General features: G+C 41.8%; 1 protein-coding gene and 2 long non-coding RNA genes across 3 annotated transcripts; 2 read left to right on the top strand and 1 right to left on the bottom strand.

Moving 5' to 3' along the window:
- Positions 1 to 750: 750 nt before the first annotated feature.
- Positions 751 to 9,496, bottom strand: LOC106489573 (early activation antigen CD69-like). The gene is made up of 6 exons (XM_067304172.1): positions 9,249 to 9,496; positions 7,058 to 7,260; positions 5,864 to 5,905; positions 5,511 to 5,540; positions 3,536 to 3,705; positions 751 to 1,358 (listed from the first exon to the last, which is right to left on the bottom strand). The coding sequence occupies exons 2-6, from the start codon at positions 7,251 to 7,253 to the stop codon at positions 1,347 to 1,349; spliced, it is 450 nt and encodes a 149-aa protein (XP_067160273.1). The 5' UTR covers positions 7,254 to 7,260; positions 9,249 to 9,496; the 3' UTR covers positions 751 to 1,346.
- A 64-nt stretch (positions 9,497 to 9,560) lies between these two features.
- Positions 9,561 to 11,916, top strand: LOC106489553 (uncharacterized). The gene is made up of 4 exons (XR_010885540.1): positions 9,561 to 9,662; positions 9,862 to 9,951; positions 10,723 to 10,886; positions 11,674 to 11,916. It is a non-coding gene; the product is annotated as an uncharacterized lncRNA (long non-coding RNA).
- A 57-nt stretch (positions 11,917 to 11,973) lies between these two features.
- LOC106489554 (uncharacterized) lies at positions 11,974 to 13,845 on the top strand. Its single transcript, XR_001293413.2, has 3 exons — positions 11,974 to 12,348; positions 12,451 to 12,574; positions 13,770 to 13,845. It is a non-coding gene; the product is annotated as an uncharacterized lncRNA (long non-coding RNA).
- Positions 13,846 to 18,422: the final 4,577 nt, after the last annotated feature.

Raw genomic sequence — 18,422 nt, 5'->3', positions numbered from 1 at the left:
AAGCAGGAGGATCAATAAGGGCATCACCCTTTATACAGAACAATGAATCCATGCTCTGAAGATGGAAACAGAGCCACAGCAAGTGGCATTGCACTATGACAGGAAGGGGTGCCTCTAAAAAAATCTTGGTTAGAGAAGAATTGATTTCCATTTCCCATTGCCACTGGACGTCAAAAGTGCCACCAATACCTGTGTCCTTCCAGGAACTGTTAAAATAGATGACAAAGTTCTGAGGAACTTCCCTGAAAAATCTCTTCTAGTTTTTCCACTGTTAATAACCTAGCTCAAGCTCAAGTTAGGTTATTAACAGTTTATACCTACAATGACGTAGGTATAAACTGAGAGTAAAAAGTGAGCCCTGGGAAGAATTCCAGTCACGCATCTTTTTCTTCAGAATTTCTAAGAAGGGCAAGATGCTAAAGGGGATGCATGTTTACAAAAAATGATGTCTAAAGTTCACGACACTTTTACAAGTATCTAAAACCAACAGAGTTGACTGCAGTGGCTGGACTACTGCTGAGAAGGGAGGAAACAGTGATTCCAGATGAAATGTCTTCAGACAACCTGGGAAAGACCCAGTGAGGGCACTTTGGTATGATGCAACAAAGCAGTTGCTCTATATTTAATATGAATGAATACACAGAGAGAAAAAATTCTTAGGACAGTGCTGAATGAGGACCAAGTGGCAGAAAGAGGACTGCACAGGACCTGTAACAATAAAAAGAATGGGACTGGCAGAACTTGCAAGCAATTTCAATATAATTATTCAAACACATGTTTAATCACTATCTCCTGAGAGTTAATGAAAAAAAATGACTCAGCTACAAACACATAAGACAACACTATCACTAGCCACACTGAAACAATATTTGCCAGATATTGTGTATTTTAGGATGATGACCACAAAGGATCACATTGAAAATCAAGAACTGTGAACATCTGAAAAGAGACTGAAATGCCTACACTATGCCCTGAAAAACATGTACAAATTAAGGTAAATAGGGATAATAGATAACATTATCTGGATTTGCTGAGCTACCAAAACACCCTTTTTTAATCAGGGACTTCTCTGTATTCACGCTATTAGATTTAGACTGGTTTTAATCACAAAAGAATTCCTTTTCATAGTCACAGTTACAAATCACAGCAAAACAAACTATTGTGATAGAAATTACCTTGTGCTATAAACCCTAATTCTACATTTAAGTACTTGATGGTATTCTCAGTGTCCTGCTATGTGTTAAGGCAATCACAAGGAACTTACAAGTCCATCTTCAAGGCAATGCCATTCTCCCAGTAGAAGCTTTCCCCTTTCTTCCGTAATCCAATCCAAGAATCTTCCATTTTCAAGCGCTTAGCTAGGGAATTCCAAAAAAAAAAAAAAAAAACAGGTATTTTGTCAACATGGGTTCTCACAATGAGAAGCAAATCCCTCCTGTGACCTATGAGGAGGACTAATCTATCATTCTGTCATTTGAAAGGGTTTCATAAGTATTCCATTAAGAGTTATGAGCCTTATTCTGCCTTTGTTTGAATTGATTCTTTTCATATCATGACTTCAGGAAAGTTATTCAATTCTATGCCCTTGAAAATTATTACTGTTTACTATACACAGTAATACCCAAACACCACATATTGGTAGCGCACGTCTGTACATGTTTATCAATCTGTATGCACGGAGCTTGAAAGGGCTGGTACATACAGGCATGCCATACCTGCATTTCAGACGAGCATACGGGATCTCTCTCCCCTTCCCAATTCTTATTTAAAACCTTGTGAGTGTACAGATAAAAAAAAGTAAAAGACAGCTCACTGCCACAGAAGTTTTTAGCAACCGATATGTATATAGTTTATAGTTTATAGCACACAGAGCAAAGAGTAATGGGAGATAGCAGAGAAGCAGCACAGGTACTAGCACTCCCAGTTTGTTAATATAATAGAACTCCCTACAGCCAGATATTGTTAAAGTTTGCGAAATAAAAAAATAATATAAATATTTGCTGTCAGCAAGGATCTCAGGAATATGAAATGTTTTTTAATGGACTAAGAAGGAGTATACTATTATAGTCCTCCACCCTCCTCTGGTAACTTCAATTCAATACAGTTCAGAAGAAATTGTCTGTCTAGGCAGAGTCCCAATACCACTTCTGCATCTTTTCGTATACCTGCTTCTGGTGTGGCTATAACTGTCAGGTGCTAAAGACAAGACACCACATTGCACAGAGCACTGGTTTGACCCAGTAGGCCAATTTCAGTGTTTCTATGCTCTTCTTTCATAAGTTGTTCACAATTTACAGGTATAAGGCATTTCAGCAGCAGCTTAAATACCATCAACACTGCCTACCCAGTTCACCAGCTGAGTATCACAGACACCAAATTAAAAGTTAAGATTTTAGACGAGGAAGGAAGAGTGGCATTTACAAATTTTTTAAGATGGGATATCCCACTGACAGGGCAACAATGCAGAGCGTGCTTGTTGGAGAGGGGACAAGTTGGCAAATATGGTTGGAATTATTGGCAAAGAAGTGGGGGGGCTGGTGATGGAATAAAATCAAAGATCACACTCAGTAAAGAGACTCAGATGAACTAAGAATGAGGCCATGCATCTTTATCATTGTTGAAATTCTTGTCACTGTAAAAATATTTATTAGCTTAGGTCAAATTCAGATATGACCTAATGTGTGTAATTTCACTGAGGTTTCCTCCATTTCACTGTCTGCTACACCAGTAAAATGTGTGCCAGCCAACCAGAAGAGCAGCTTTTTGACAGAGGTTCAACAATCACAGTAACAACAAAGCACTAAGGCCAGTCTATTTAAAAGCTAACTTTTTGATCAAACACCTTGCTCATTGACATTACTCAGAAGACAGCAGGTCTGTAAGAGCAAATTCCACTTTTAGTAACATGCAGTAATAAGATGTCACTAGCTTTCACTGATTCAGTACAACTGGGCCATAACACAGGAAAATCAAGTTATTCTAATAAAATTATTAGAATGAGAAAATGCCCAAACCAACTTCAGTGGGGATATATTTCCACCATTGGTATAAGTATGCATGTCTAAGAGGAATTAAGGCATATTTAAAGAAAGATACAAGCAGATAAAAATGGATGATTCCCATTATGCTGAGCAATGGTTTTCAGGATTTGGTTTCTGATGGAAACCAAAGGTTCTGTTTATTTGTCTAAATTGGGAGTTGGACAGATTCAAACCTGCTTTGGAGAAAAAGTTCCATAGGACAGAAAAAGAAAACTACAGGCAAAAGATTCAGTTCATAGAAAGAGCTTTCCACCAAATCCAGGTGCAAAAGCAGTACAGGGAAGCTTGCACTGCTGTTGCACCTGCTGCAGCCAGCCTGACAACCAGCTATGTACATTGACAAATCCAGTACTTTTCACTACCTGAATTCACATAAGTTGGTTATTTTACAAAGATTTAAAGGATAAGCATTGCATGAAAAAATGAGATAGATGTAGATAATGGTCAAAGGAAGAGAGACATGGAAGCTGTGTTTTGCTTTCTTATCCCATTACCATTTCTTTCTGGTTTTCAGAAACAGCAAGCAAAGATCCATTCTTAGCACAGAAGGTCTGACTAGATGTCCAGTTTTTCTCCTCCTCTGAGATGAAATAACATTTCTTTCTGTAACCGATCCACTCACTGGGGCACTGTTCAGAAGGAAGTTCTTCATAGTGTACTTTGGCTGAAAAGGAAAAGAGAGAACAAAATTTTTACATAGTAAAATCTTATCATTCACCAGCGTAACTCAATCTAAAATTTAGATTTTTAGAAAGCCAGTGCCACACTAGATGCCAGAAGAACAGCCAAAGGAAGGGCAAGGGACCAAACTGCCCATGCCTTTCTGGGTGCAGAATTCCCACTGTCTTCAGCTGAGAAATGCGAGAATTGAGGACTGCAGCCCAGTTATTAAAATCAGTAGAAAATAAGTAGGGTTTGAAAAGACTTGTGAATTTTAGAGTATTAGAAGCACTGAAAAGCTATGGCTTAACCTTGACACAGGTTTTAATTCAGAAATATTGTAATAATCCTCATAATATGTTAACTTATTAATCTAAATCACTCCAAGTAATGAAATTGTCTGAATGCCTATAATTGTTAAGATATTTAATGAAGACAAGTTGCTTTGATTTTTTTATCAAATTCTTAAGTGCTTGATAAATCTGTGTGAAGATAAGTAAATTAGATTTTGATATCATTATGCAAATGAAATTTGACTGTTGATGAAGGTGCAAAATATATTATTTGGAGATAATGTTTGGAGGATGGTTCTTTGGAGCTGTTCCTCAGCATGTTGTGATGCCAACTGTTCATCTTGTGTCTGACACACTAGCCCTGTGGGTGTGAGAGGACTAACTGGCAGGTTTTGTTTCAGTGATGAATTTGATTTCTGGTAGTGAAAAAATTTAACTTGCATTTACTGTGGTTTCTATTTTCCAAACAAAGTTATCTACAGTAATGATATGACTGATTAGAAGGACAAACCACGTAAAGCTAATATGAATTACAACATGCCATGATCTTTACTAAGTGGTTAGAGAATAACCTTTTCTCTGAAGCATCATATCCTTTATATAATATCCAGGCTCACTTAGAGGATATGGTACATTTCTGGGTCATTCTGCTGGGGTGGGATCCAGACCTTCCTCACCCAAAGCACATTTATCCACTACTTAAGCCTGCTGGTGGCTGTACTGAAGTGAAAGTAACTGGCCTATATGTGAGCAGAAGAGCTTGCAAGAAGTGAATTTATCTCCCAGACTTGTTAGCCTGCTGTTGCCACAATCCATCTCTGTTTTTCCTTCCCAGCCAGCCACTCTGTTCACCGTAACTGGAAACTATTTGGCAAGCCACCTATGAGCATTGCCCTCACACCCTCCAAGAAAGGGTGACTGCTTGTTTTTAAACAAAAGCCTGACAAAGGAAAGGAAAATGGACATGGAAAATGTCACTACTTTCCTTGATTCACTAAGTGTGCACAGACCTCTCTGCTACACCACATGCTGCTACTGGGGGCAGACAGAAGATAGGTTCAGTGCAGGGACTCAAGGGTTCCCTGCATGGACTGGGCTGAGCAGGCACCACTGACACACACAAAGACCCAGCGACTTGGGCTACCTCAGACAACACCAGGCAGCACAGCTTTTGCTCCTGTAGATGAGTTTGGTGTGGGACAGCAGGAGCACATCTGGCCTCCATTGTGCCAGGAATAGGTAGGGCTTTTTCTTTTCCTTAAAAATACAGTATGCAACACAAGCTGATATTTAAAAACAAAAAGGCAGAACGCCCCCCAGAGATCATTTGTGAGAAAGATAAGCTAGGCATATTATACAGTTGTCTTTCAGTGTGGTGATAAAGATGCCATCAAGACTGGACTTAGGAGCAGCTGGAGTATATGTCCTGGAGAAGTGCTGCTGATTTAATGTACTGTCTGGTATAATCAGAGAGGTTACCAGTGGATGAGGAGAGACAGGAGGAGCGTGTACCTACCATGTGGGTGACCAGAAAGGATATTCCCCTCTTGACAGCAGTAAAGATGCAGCCAAAAGAAAAAAAAAAGAAAAAAAAAAGGAAGTTTACATCTGAATCATCTGGACTTTACAAGTAGGGATAAAAAAAAATTGGATTGGCAAACCACTCTTATTTAAAATTATATCTGGAGGTATTCAACCTTATAATGATACAAAAACAACTGAAATAGTGATGGAAGTCCCTGGTTTTGTTCCTGACCCTGCAGGCAGTGCAGAGTACTAGTGTTAGTGTGTGTGCTTGACTTCTGTGATTTTGGAGCCCAGCAGGGAGATGAAACCTACCTCAAATGGAAAATGCTTTCTAAAGCTTACCATGTAAAATGAACAGCACAAGTCCAGCAAGAAACAATAGGCCTGTGAAAAAGAAGATGATTAACATCTTTGAATGTATATAGTACCTAGGCTCAGACTATATTTTAGTATTAAGTGAGACAGCATCAGGATAGCCTTTAATTTAATGTATGTCAATGAAGAGCAGAGCACTTCTGAAATCAAACAAGGCACCATGAATTGGTATCTGTATAACTGGACAGTTTAAAAAAATGGCCAACTATCACCTAATTGGCCTTTTTTGATCCCTAAGGTTTTAGACAGATGCACAGATCCCCGTATAACAAACTTAAGCCTTACAATCCTACGGTTATCATTTCCACTGTGTTTTGCCAGTCTCTTAGCAATACAGAATCTGTAGGTCATCACTGACTCAAATAAAGCCATATGTGCTTTGAAAACAGGAGAATGTTCTCAAGCAATTCAACCATCAAATGTGGAGGTAAAGAGCACGGCTGCAATCTCAATTCAAATGTATTTTCCCTTTGTCATGAACTCTCTCTTGCATGCAAAATACCATGCAGATGTGCAAGGTGATCTTCTGCAATGGCACAAAACTATTTTCTTTAATAAGGTCTGGCTTCATTTCCTACCTTTTATCCAAGAGTATTTTGGACAGATAAACTACCATGTGAAAAAATGTCTGTTTCCATTCAAAGGAGAGCACTTGGAGCAAACTGAAACAGGTATCTTAATTTTTGTGTTGATAGCTTTGCCTAGAAATAAGGTCTCAGGTCCTTATCTTGTCCAAGCCAAGGGATCTGTAAATAATTTTGATGGTAGACTTCAATCCCATATTGACTTTTCAGACAGGCACAGATTTGAGCTGCCATCCTTGATTTTGAGTGTTTAGTGTATTCTGATCTTAAAAAACAGAAATCACTACAGTCTCCATCGCCTGCAAAAATCTTCTAAATACTTTTCTCTTCAGAAATGTCATTATTGTTTCCCTTCCCCAAACAGTCATCCCATCCATTCCACCCTTTCAAATCCTGGTTCTCCCCAACAACCTAAATCTTGACCCACCCCCTTCCCTCCATTCTTTTTCTCAGCCCCATATTGCAAAGTACAAACCTTAAACACAGAAGGCTGGGCATAAATTACAGCCTCCTCAGCTTCCTGCAGGAAGGTGTCTTGCCTAGCACCAAAAAACAACAACAACAACAAAAAAATTACCTGCCAACAGGCAGATCCAATTTTTGCAGCACCTTCTTCTCGGCTCAGGAGTTCTTGGCTCCCTCAAACTACGGAGCAACTGTTGTCCAAGAGTCTGCAGGGCATTTGGGTGCCTTTGGATGAGCACAGCATTAACAGGCTCCACCTTCCCAGCAGTCTGGGTGGTCTCAGCCTCCTGTTCATCTTCAGGCTTCATTTCACAGCTGGAAAGATGGAAAGAAGCTATGTGTAATCAGTGCTTCCCCTGCTGTCTGTAAACTAGTGGCAAGAGTAGAAATTCCACAGCTCCCTTTGCTAACACCTGTATATGAGGGGATGAGGGCAGAGTAGATGGAGAAAGGAGAAAACAAATGGAAAACAAGAACCATGCACTGTATATCTGTGGCCCACTGAAAGGAGAAGGTGGTATGGGAGAAAAACTGCTTCCCAGGGAAGGGAGTGAGGACCATAATAGAGGGAAGGAAGGAGCAGATGGGAAAAGTGTGGTAGGGAAGGGATGGAGCACACCAGGCAGGAGAGAAAGGCGACCAAAAAGAGCGATTTCCTCTCCAGCCCTGCGTAGCTCCAAGTAGTTTTCTCTGCATGTGAAAAGTTCAATTTCCCAAGTAAGGCTGAATCTGGTCTGCACAGGTAAGTTTCTCTGGCTACACAGCATAGACCCTTTTGAGCTCACTCTAGTACGAGTGATGTTTTCCCTTCAGTTTTTCCTAAATCCCACTCCCAATGACACAAATTAAACAGAAAAGGTCACCCAGGGAAGAATTTGTAGCCACATTATTGTGCCAGTGTAAAAATTTCAATTTATGACTTAGGTTATAAGGGGGGGGAAAAAAACACTCCTGTTTACAAAAGCCTTTAACATCTTTACTTCCATTATTATTATTATGTTCCCTGACACACGGCTAAGAATACTCCTCAACAGTACAAATTCATAAACGCAATTAGGTGCCCAAACACTTCCAAAGACCAGGTTCCATCTGTACAGTCCTATACAAGCAGAAGAAAACCAAGGATTGCATTTATGTTTCTAAGCATCGGTGGTCTTTTCCTGAAGACTCTTCTGACTGCCCAGGAACCTATCCCAGAAACACTTTGTCCATTTTAGTGCCTGTTTTTTCAGTTGTTTGCTACATGAATGAAGGTTTGCTTGCGGGCTGGGCCTCTTGTCTCCTGTGAGCCTACTAAAACTATGTTACTGTACTGTAAAAGCACTGATTTTGATTCCAGTCACAGAGGAATTTTTCTTGACCCTTTTTGTCCACACTAAGGAAAAAGCCTATTCTGCATTCTTGGCTTTTGTGATACAGCAGTGAGCAACGTAGCAAGCTGGGGTACAGGCCAGTTATCAGTCTCTGGAACACGTGACACTGAAGGAAGAAGCTGGCAGAAAAGTTTCAAAGTTTTTTGAAGACAGAAGAAAAACAGGAAGCCTAAAGGTCACCAATTTTTTCACCGAGTCACAAGAAATATTTCCATTTGTGAGAGCTTATTTAGTGAAGGAACTTAATCATTGAAAGCAGTGATGAAACACGAGCAGCAGGAGTTCGGTTTGTTGTAGGCACAGACAAGCAGAGGCAAACCCTGGGGATCCAACCTACCCCCCCCCAAAAAAAAAAAAATTTGAGAACCGAGCAGACTTTCTTCCTGTCTTTAGTAGTATTTAATAGGGCTTCGCTTCGTAGGAGGCGCATTCCGCACTGGACGGAGAACTGCAAACACCTAGTTGCACATTTCACTTCTGACTTTGGCCCGGGCGCCCGTTTCTTTCCCGGTCTGCGCTGCCTCGCGAAGAGCCGCGGGCAGCGCGGCGGCTCCCCTCCGCGCTGCCTCATGGCGACCGTCGGGTCCCGAGCAGGGGCCCTCCCCGCCCGGGTGTACGCGCTGCCGGGGGGATGCCGCGGGGCCCAGTCACCCGCACACACGCAACCACACACACTTCCAGCCTGCCCCGGGCCCTTTCGCTGTTTATACCCCTTTTCAGTCCCTCCCCCAGTCTGTTTTCACCGTACGAGCAGAAAAGTGCTGGGAGGATGCGAAAGGCTGAGCCCAAAAGAGAAAAGCAAAAAGGTAAAACGAACTAAAGCAGCCCAAACGCGTGGGTCGGTGGCACGGAGGAGCGCGGCCGGCAGCACCGAGCGCCGCCGCCGCCTGCCCCCGCACCGGGCCGGACCGCGGTGTCGCCGCCTCTTACCGGGGCCACCGGTGAAGCCGGAGCTCTCCGCCGCGCCGCACCGCCCGCGCCGCGCCCGGACACGGACACGCGCACGGCAGGGCGGGCGGCGGAATAAGCGAAATGAGTCGGAGGCGCCCGCCCCGCCGACAGCGATGGAGGAGGCCGATGCCTGCGGGGCCCGGCTCTCCCCGTCGTGGCGCCGCGAGGAGCTGCGGCGGCTGCGGCGGATCCGACGGCGCTCCTGGTCGGACCCGTTGCGGGCCCGGCCGCCGCCCTCCCGCCCCGCGCCCGCGACCCCCGCGCCCGCGACCCCCGCGCCTGCCCAAGCCGTAGTGTGGGTGGGCGGTGGCCGGGCGGCGCGGCCGGAGACAGAGCGGCTGCTCGGGGCCGGGAGCGGCGCCGCGGCGGGACGCCGGAGCCGCGCGGCGCGGGGTGAGCGGGGCTGGGCCGGGGCAGCGGCGGCGGCGCAGCGAGCCGGGGACGCGGCAGGAATCTGAGAGCTCACAAGTCTTAATTAATTTATCGTATATCTGCTTGATTTTTTTTTTGACCGGGGCTCTAATCTTTTTAGTTCTGTACATGTGCTTTATACACTGAAAAACATTAATATTTCTCTTTCTTTTTTTTTTAGATGTGTGTTCATACCTCTGTTTCTGGAAGAGAATTGCCGGAATTGTCATTGCTGTTTCTGTGATTTTACTCTTAATGTGGTTTAGCTTAAGTGAGTGCATTTGTTAGAATAAACTAGCTGTAGAAAGAGATTCAGTATTTCTCTTTAACGTTTTCTTCCCCTTAGTCTTCTCATTGTTGATGGATAAGAGGTGTTTTCCACCTGTTTCCAGCTCTCCCGCACACGTTCACGGCTGCTGTTACAGGAAATCTAGAAAAGGAAAGCGAACCCAAGTTTTTCATTTAGTTGTCCTTAGTTGTTTACAGTAGCATTAAACTGACTTACTTCACTCCTTTTCTGCAGGGTTTTGTTTAACTGCAGCTTGGCAAAGTGCTGAGGAATGGCAAGGACAATAGAGTCATCAGCAGAGTTCATAAAGCCGTGCTGTGTTGACTTGGTTCTGGCCTGGGAAGTTGTTTTTACAACAGAGTTCATAGAGCTAGTACTCCTTTATGACCCTTATTCTGGATGTTTCACCCTAGATATTACTACCTGTGTTTGCACTCTCTGTCAAAGACAGCTTTCTGTCCTGACTTTCTTTCCAGCAGTGTCTCAGGTGGACTTGCAGGAGTCCATTTGCTGGCCCGTGCCTGGTGTGTGAGCATGTAATCAAGCATTCCCAGTCACACCATAGCTGGTATGCTGGGAAGACTAACACTGAGCACTGTATCTTGATTGTTCACCCATTTCATGCTTGATTCAATGCAAGTCTTTGATATTTTCAAGCTAGAGGAAGCAGGTCTAAGATTTGTAATTGTGTATACAACTTAATTTTAAATACTTCATGCTAAGTAAGTAATGTTCTCTTCATTTGAACAAAAGATCCACCGAGATTACTACAGCTGGAGCCATGCCCTGATGACTGACTGTATTACAAGAAGAAATGTTACTATGATTCGGGAGCTGCAGCAGATTGGGATTCCAGCCGGAAGTTCTGCTCTGCCCATGGAGCTTCTCTTGCAGTGATTGACAACTGCCAAGAGCTGGTAAAGTTTCCAGTGCCTTGAATTTAGTGTTATGCCTGCTGCTCTAACAGTTTCTGTAACTCCATCACTTATTCCCTTGCATAGATTGAAACCCAACATATTGCGTGACAGACCTGTTCGTTGCAAGTTTGTACAATCTACAAAACCTGGTCAATGAAATGTGGTCTATTCACTAAGATTCACCTCAGAAATTCTTTTATTATTTTAGAGCCATTTCAGAAATTAAAATGGCAAATATGTATAAATTAAAAGTAATCTCTGAAGGAATATAAAATTGGAGTTGTGCCTCCTAATTATTAAGGAAGGCTTATTTTTTTAAATAGGCAATTTAGGTATGCATTTTAAGTTAGGCAGTTTAGCCTGTCCTCTTCCCTCCCATGCTCTTGATCTTCATTCCCTTTCTAGGGTATGCAAAGGTGATTTATCTTCAGCCAACAGTAATTCCCACACCAAATATAACTCTAATTTTGAATTAACTGATCACTGATGCACATGTATGTATCTTATATTCATTATATTGTTTAAGCACATAATTTAAAAGAATGTACTTTCTTTAGTATAACAAATGGTTTAGTGGCCAACTAAGAAACAGTGATGTGTTACTAGTTTTGTGCAAAATGGATAATTTCTCTGTTTTCATAAAAGGCAAAAAAGCAAAGACTGATTGTGGTTATATGATACAGGGACGCATGGTACTGAAAATACCCACTTCATGCAGTATATTCTAACTGTGTTTCATGTTTTCAAATCATTTTTGATTTTACTATTTTCTTGAAATCTGCTGTAGAAAGTCCTACCAATTCAGGATCTTCTGCATGCCTCATGAGCAAGAAAAGTGAAAGGCATCTGAGGACATACAATGACATAACAGTCAGGCCAGCCTGTGATGAGTCAGGCACTGTGTCCCTAACTGCATATCCTTTTAGTGAAACTTAATTTTCTTTACCTTTTCTGGTGATACAGTGAAACTATTGCACTAACTGACCAGTATGTTGTGTTATATGGTTTCCATGATACACATCTAATGAAATGTGTGGTTTTTTTCAGTGACAGGGAAGGGCGGGGGATGGGTTCACAGTCAGTAATATCTTGCTTGAATATAAACTAAATATCTGGGATTTAATTAACTGTTAGTGGTGGCTCCAGGGTTTCTTTTCATATTTCATCTAATGAAGCTTAACAATAAAATATTAGTGATCTGTGGGAAAAAATTGTCTGCTGTTGTATACTCTGTGTGGCTGTTTATGCAATTTTTATATAAAAAGCTATATAATCATAATGAGCTATCTAATAATAAATTATAATCATAAAAAGCTATATAATCATAGCCATACATCATTTTACTCTGTTCTGTCTAGAACTTTATAATATATCGAATACGTACTACAGACTTTTGGATTGGGCTATACAAGAGAGGAAATGAATTCTTCTGGGTGAACGGAGAATCATTTGACACAGACTTGTGAGTTTTCTTTTAAATATACTGTGTAGGAGGAGAGTAAGGGAAATCAGTTGCTTTTTGTCCATGTAGAAATGTTATTTTGTATTAACTATTCCTCTATAGATAAACTGGCATGGCTTACCAAATGAGGGTTTTCATGTGATCTCCAGAGGTCCCTTCCAACCTCAAGCATTCTGTGATTCTGTGATTCTGTGATATGGCTGTAAGAATGCTAATACTGAACTAGGTATGTCTGCAGAGAAGTGGGGAAGGGGCACAAAATAAGGTGGAAGTTGCATAGTGTCCCTTTATTCTTGTGTAATGGCGTCCACATGAGCCAGGCTGGGCTGCTGTGGCTGTATCAGTGAGAGGTACCTCGCTCCAGGGAATAACTGCACCTGCACAAATCCCATGCTTAGATGGAGCTGCTGCCGTTGTCCTTCAGAGGAGGTAGAGTTGTCCTGCCAACGAGCGATTACTTGAGACAGAAATGTGAGGGAGGGGGAAGCGAGTTAATGGGATGAAGAGGAATAAAACTGATTTTAAAAATATGTAAGTAGCAAAGAAAAGAGAAAGGCTTTGTTCAGTTCATTTTCACTAGTGCTCCGGTGAAACTGCTTTATTGTTTGAAATGAAATTACCTCAGATTTCTATTAGTACAAACAAAAATAAACTTAGATCTGTTTTTTTATATATATATATATATAATGTCATTGCTGCTTTTTTATGTGTCTATAACGCTAGGCCGTTAGTGTTATGTCTATAGTAACTGTTCTTGTACAATCCCACTAAATAAAAGTTTGCCTTTTTAGGAGGAATTATCAATGCCAGGTATTACAGATTATTTGAATTAGCTTGCTCTGCTGGTCTTGCAGGATTCAGTCCTCACAGCCTATACGGACAAGGGCTCCTAAGACTGACTGAGGGGCTCAAGAGCAGCCCTAAAGATCAGTGGGCTGGGGGCTTGTGTCTCAGAAGGCATCACTATTGCACATTTTGTATCACGCTGATTAGTATCCACATCTCCTGTATTCTGCAGAGACACAGCAAAACAGGTGGAAAGAGGTGGCAGAGCCCCATTCTGTACTGGGCAAATATTGCTCTTCTAGATCCTTCTGCGATACCATCTCTGCTGCTCTGGAGACTTACGCCTTTGACATTCACGTCATATTGCAGATTCTGAAATACAAGCACACACCATATGTCTCTGCTGGGAGCAAAGCAACTTGCTTTAGTAGAAGGAGCATCACAATGGGGGATGCATTTCATATGCAAGTGAATTTTGTTCCTCCCAACGATCTGTTGGACCCTTTTTAAATTGTTCACTATAATTTGTTCTCCACAGCTTCATAGGACCCAGAACAAGAAACAGGTCTTCTAGCATCCCCTAATTTTCATACCAAAGTTCTGCTCTAATTTTTATTTTTCTCCTGTCTTTTTAGATTTCATGTAAATACATCTGATGATGGAGATTGTGTCCATATAGATATTCAGCCTTTAACTCCACCAGAAGCTGCTCCTCACTCAAGAGCTGGCTTTGCACCCTTGGTCAGTTTAATCCCAACACAGACTCCCAGTAGAGCACAGTTGGCTATGTAAGTACAGAGACTTACTGCATATGAAGCTGGAATTCCAAATATTGGAACTCTCAGCTGTAGGAGATCTCAGTATCCACGGAGACAAGAGAAGCAGTGGAGGAAGATCATATCCAAAATTCTCAAAGGTCAACTGGGAAGCAATACAGCAAGTAATAGTGACTCCATGAAAAGAGCTACTCTGTTTAAAAAGTGGCAGGACCAAGAAGTGACGATAAAATGCCTCTTATAAAGAACAGAGTTACTTTGGGGGAATATGGTTTCATTGTTGAAACTGCAGAAGGACATGACAATGGATACTTTACTTGAGGACTCTGATAATAAGCTTCAGAATTGTAAAACATGATTACATGCTACTGTCTTTACAAAGGTGTAACCAGGAGAAAGGCCTTTTGAGCTAGGAAAATGTGCTAGTCTAGGAACAGAACACCAAGTTAAGCCCAGAGAAGTTCACAGGGAAGGTGAACAGTCTGGCATATAGATCCTCAGAAAACTGCAAAGGAGAAACTGCAAACTGCTGCAGATACATTTGGTGTTTATCAAGCAAATGTATTCCTCTGGAGGGAAAGAAACAGGTGAGAAAGAAACTGGAACAGAGAGCCCAGAGAGAGACAATATTTTTTAGTTTCTCATGAAAGTTCCCCAAGAAAGCACAAGAACAGAAAGGGAAGCAAGTTGTAAGCAACCCTGGAGAGGGTTATGAATCCCAGAATAGGGACATATTTCCTACCACGTGTCAGGTCAAAGGTCAGTTGAGGGAATGGGCATGAAGTGCCAGACAAGGTGAGAAGTCCATTTTGGCAGGTGCTCACCTCTGTTGCTCTGGTCAGAGCTGGAGGGGCTACCCATGACACTATTACTCCGAAGATATAGCTGTCCTCCATAATGCTGTGTTGTAATATGCCAATAAACACTTAAAGGAATTACTACCTGCTGTGCGTTCGGTCTCTCGTTTTGGCTGAGCTTGATCCTCTGCTCTAGGTTTGTGGTGATCCAAGATTGCTTTGTTTAGTTTATGATACCTGCTTGCTTATGTGTGTTTGGTTGCTGTTGATAGGTATGCACAGAACACTTTGCTACAGTGACATTTACAAACTCAGTATTTAACCAGAGCGTGGCATGGTATGTGAGTTCATCATGAGCATGACTCTGGATGGTCACCCTCTGGAGTGCAGAAACCAAGGCATGATCCTTGTCCAGCTGCTGTTACATATTTTACATTAAAGCATCCTTCCATGAAAGGCCAAAACAGCACTGGTGTCAAGAGCCCTGAGTGCACATAGCCCTGACCAGCCTCTAACTGGGGCCTCTACCCACACCCCTTGTCCGTGGGCCCAAGAGCCCCATTGCAGCTCAGCACGGAGCCTTCAGTCCATGCCTGAATTGTTGTAGGTGTACTTGTCTGCAGCTCTGTCACAGCCTCACATTAAAAGTCTTACATTATGATTAGGGATAATTTTAAAATAGCTTTAAGAAAACTGAAACCCATGTGAACTTATCGTTTTAAGCTTTTTTTTTTTTTTGTCAAGCATAACTTGCACAATATTCACCATTGTTGTGAGTCTCTCAAGCAAAGTTGATCTGAGGATAGGAACATAGCAGCAGAATCATTACATTCAGGTGAATTGCTTAATGCATTTTCCTTTTAAGTTTGAATCAGAGTAACAACCTACAAAACCAGAAGATAGTACTTGGCTTCCTATTTTATTTAACCATTGTGATTACAATTGAAATGGACTGGAAGAATAATTGATTTCTTGTTTGTCTGTGTTATAAATTTCTCCTCGTGTTGTGAGCTTTTTGGCAGACAGTTCAGTTTTCACTGCATGATCTGTACAGAATCCAACATGCTTATCTGTGCTCAATTAATACAATAATAATTAGATTTATTAAAACAATTAGAGTAAATGTGTTTCTAAAAGTAGAGTTTCCCAATTCATCAAATAATATTTTCCAGCTCCTGAAGTATTAAAGCACTTTGATACACCTGTGCTTCCCTAGCACGCTTGGACATACTGTGAACGTTGTCATCTCCTAATGGATTCCTGCTATCCCTAATTCTGTAATTGATGATGAAGTGATGATTTTCATTCAAAAGAATTGATTGGTACAGGCAAATAAAATCAGTTGATGAGAAATAATCAGTAGTCGGAAGCTTTGCACAATACTGAACAATTTCCCTGCAAATCTGTGGCCTCTTTATTCCAATAGTGAGTCTAAAACTAGTCAGATCCTCATTATCTCAGGATTAGGTTGCAAGTTTCACAAATTTGAAGCCCTTGAACTATTCTGGATGGAGTTGTGACTGCTGTCCCACCACTTCATGCAAAAGAGGCATGAAATGGTTTAAACAAAAACATAGTTTAAAAAAAAATGCAGAAAATAAAATCTAAGGCATATATTTTCAGAATGCTTCCCCCCCCCCCTTTTTTTGCATCATTGTATTTGTTAAGCATTGACTTTTGAAATCGAAGTCTAGCAACAGACAAGGTAAGTCTGGAAGCCTAACTTACAACTGTCCTCAATCCTGATGCATTACTTGCAGCAACCCATCCCAAGAGGAATGTGACAGCATTCAAATGCTGCAGGATTTTACACCTTATCTGAACTGTTGAAAACCATCACACTTGATCCAAGCCAAAAGCATATCTCAATCGTTTTAAAATATAGATATACTTACTTAAAATGAGGGGTTAGAAATATCAAAATATGATGAAAGAAAGTTCTTTTACATCTACAGAATGGTTTTATTCAACCTGATTTTTTTCTAGTTTTTCTTCTCACTCAGACCTTCCTTTTCTGCCTACCCCAGAAGATTTATACTTTTAGTCCTGCCAAAACTTTTATACCATGATTTCACATCACATTAAGGCCAGGTCTGCACTGGCATAAATACTGCCATACTGCATCACACCTAGCATAACTGACTCAAGCGAGGCATGAGCAAACACTCTTGGTTGCAAACCACATGCAGTAGTGTTTACAATTACTTGGTGCTTGCCATGGGAGATCTCACCTGGCAGAGGGGTACAGTGGCACAGACATGCACTGCGCATAAAGTCTGCCAGAACATCACCTAGAAAAATCTTTTTTCTCCCCTGCCCTGCATCTCTCTCTTGCTGCTTATTCTCCTCAGTCCTTACTGAGGAGAAGGCAGCAGGGGGAGCATGTAGGGCTAAGCAAAGACAAGTGTGAAATACAGAACTTTACTCCACAAAATCACTCCTAGCTTTAGCTATGCCTGTCCTACCTGCGGAGCTGCTGGATCAGATACCTGTTGGTCCAGGACAGCTCTTGAACCCTTGGATGCTCCACAGTCCTTTGAAGCCTTGGATAGTCTACAGTATTTCCACAAGGTAAGACATATCTGTGATGCAGCTACCTCTGTGCTGGGGGGATTCATACCCTTCCTGGCCGTTCCCTGAGCTGGGCTGCCTGGAGTCCTGGTACAAATATGGTGTGTATTTATCTGGCTGAAATCTAGACACAGATCACTGGCTATGGTTCTTATCGCATATGCTGTGTCCCTTGCCATCCATGGGAACCGCGATGTCTATAGGAACAGCAGATGATGAGAAAAAGTTGTGGCAGGGCCTCATTGAGCTTCTCATCAGACAAGGATGATGTAATGACCATCTAATGCAAACAGTCAAATTTGCTGTGTCTATTTTTAAGAATTGAAACAGAACAAATGTACAATTGAGTCAGATGAAGCTGTCTGCCTTCTATGACTTGGTAAAGGTAGGAGTACTTGTCTTTCTCACCAAATTCACTTTCCTGGCATTTATGGAACACCTACTATTATTATCTAAGTGCTTTCTTCTAAGCTATTTGAGCAATTCAGAATTTAATTGATTGAAACAGTTTCAGCACACCCTAAAATAGTGTATTCTTTGTAGAATCACGATTCGTACCTCTTTTAATATCTTAATATTTATATAATACTTGTTCCACATTATACAGTCAAAAAATAGGTTATCCAAGCTTGCAAATTATAGTTTAGGAGAGTTGGGCAAGGGAAGGCTCAGAATTCAACAGTCTGGCTCTTTCAGGCCCATATACAAACTAGGAGAGCACTTTCTCATAATATTAATATTAATAATAATAATAGCAATCTGCTATAGATTTCTATAAGAATAACACAACAGTATTAATGGCTGCCAGGGAAGTAACCGGGACAACAGACCCTGTGCCCTGCCGGAACACCCGGAAAAAGCGGCGGGTGATTGTTGTGGGGGACTCCCTGCTACAGGGGACGGAGGCATCTATCTGCAGACCTGACCTCTTGTCTAGAGAGGTTTGTGGCCTGCCGGGGGCTCGTGTGAGAGATGTCATGCAAAGACTGCCAAGGCTTGTCCACGCTTCGGACTATTACCCACTGCTGCTCTTCCATGTGGGCGCCAATGACACCAAGGGCAAACTGGAGACCATCAAGCAGGATTTCAGAGCTCTGGGGATGGTGGTCAAGGGTCTGGGAGCCCAGGTCATCTTCTCCTCAAT

This window comes from Apteryx mantelli, chromosome 1, assembly GCF_036417845.1.
Source record: "Apteryx mantelli isolate bAptMan1 chromosome 1, bAptMan1.hap1, whole genome shotgun sequence".
NCBI classification, from domain to species: Eukaryota; Metazoa; Chordata; class Aves; order Apterygiformes; family Apterygidae; genus Apteryx; species Apteryx mantelli.
Note: the sequence above shows the minus strand (reverse complement) of the source record. Positions and strands in the feature narration are given on the sequence as shown.

Coding starts and splice junctions, on each gene's coding strand:
- LOC106489573 (XM_067304172.1), bottom strand. CDS start 7,253: ATGAAGCCTGAAGATGAACAGGAGGCTGAGACCACCCAGACTGCTGGG. Junction 5,906..7,057: donor TTGGATCTGCCTGTTGGCAG/GTAATTTTTTTG, acceptor TCTTTTTCACAG/GCCTATTGTTTCTTGCTGGA. Junction 3,706..5,510: donor CCTTTCTGGTCACCCACATG/GTAGGTACACGC, acceptor TTTCCTTTTCAG/CCAAAGTACACTATGAAGAA.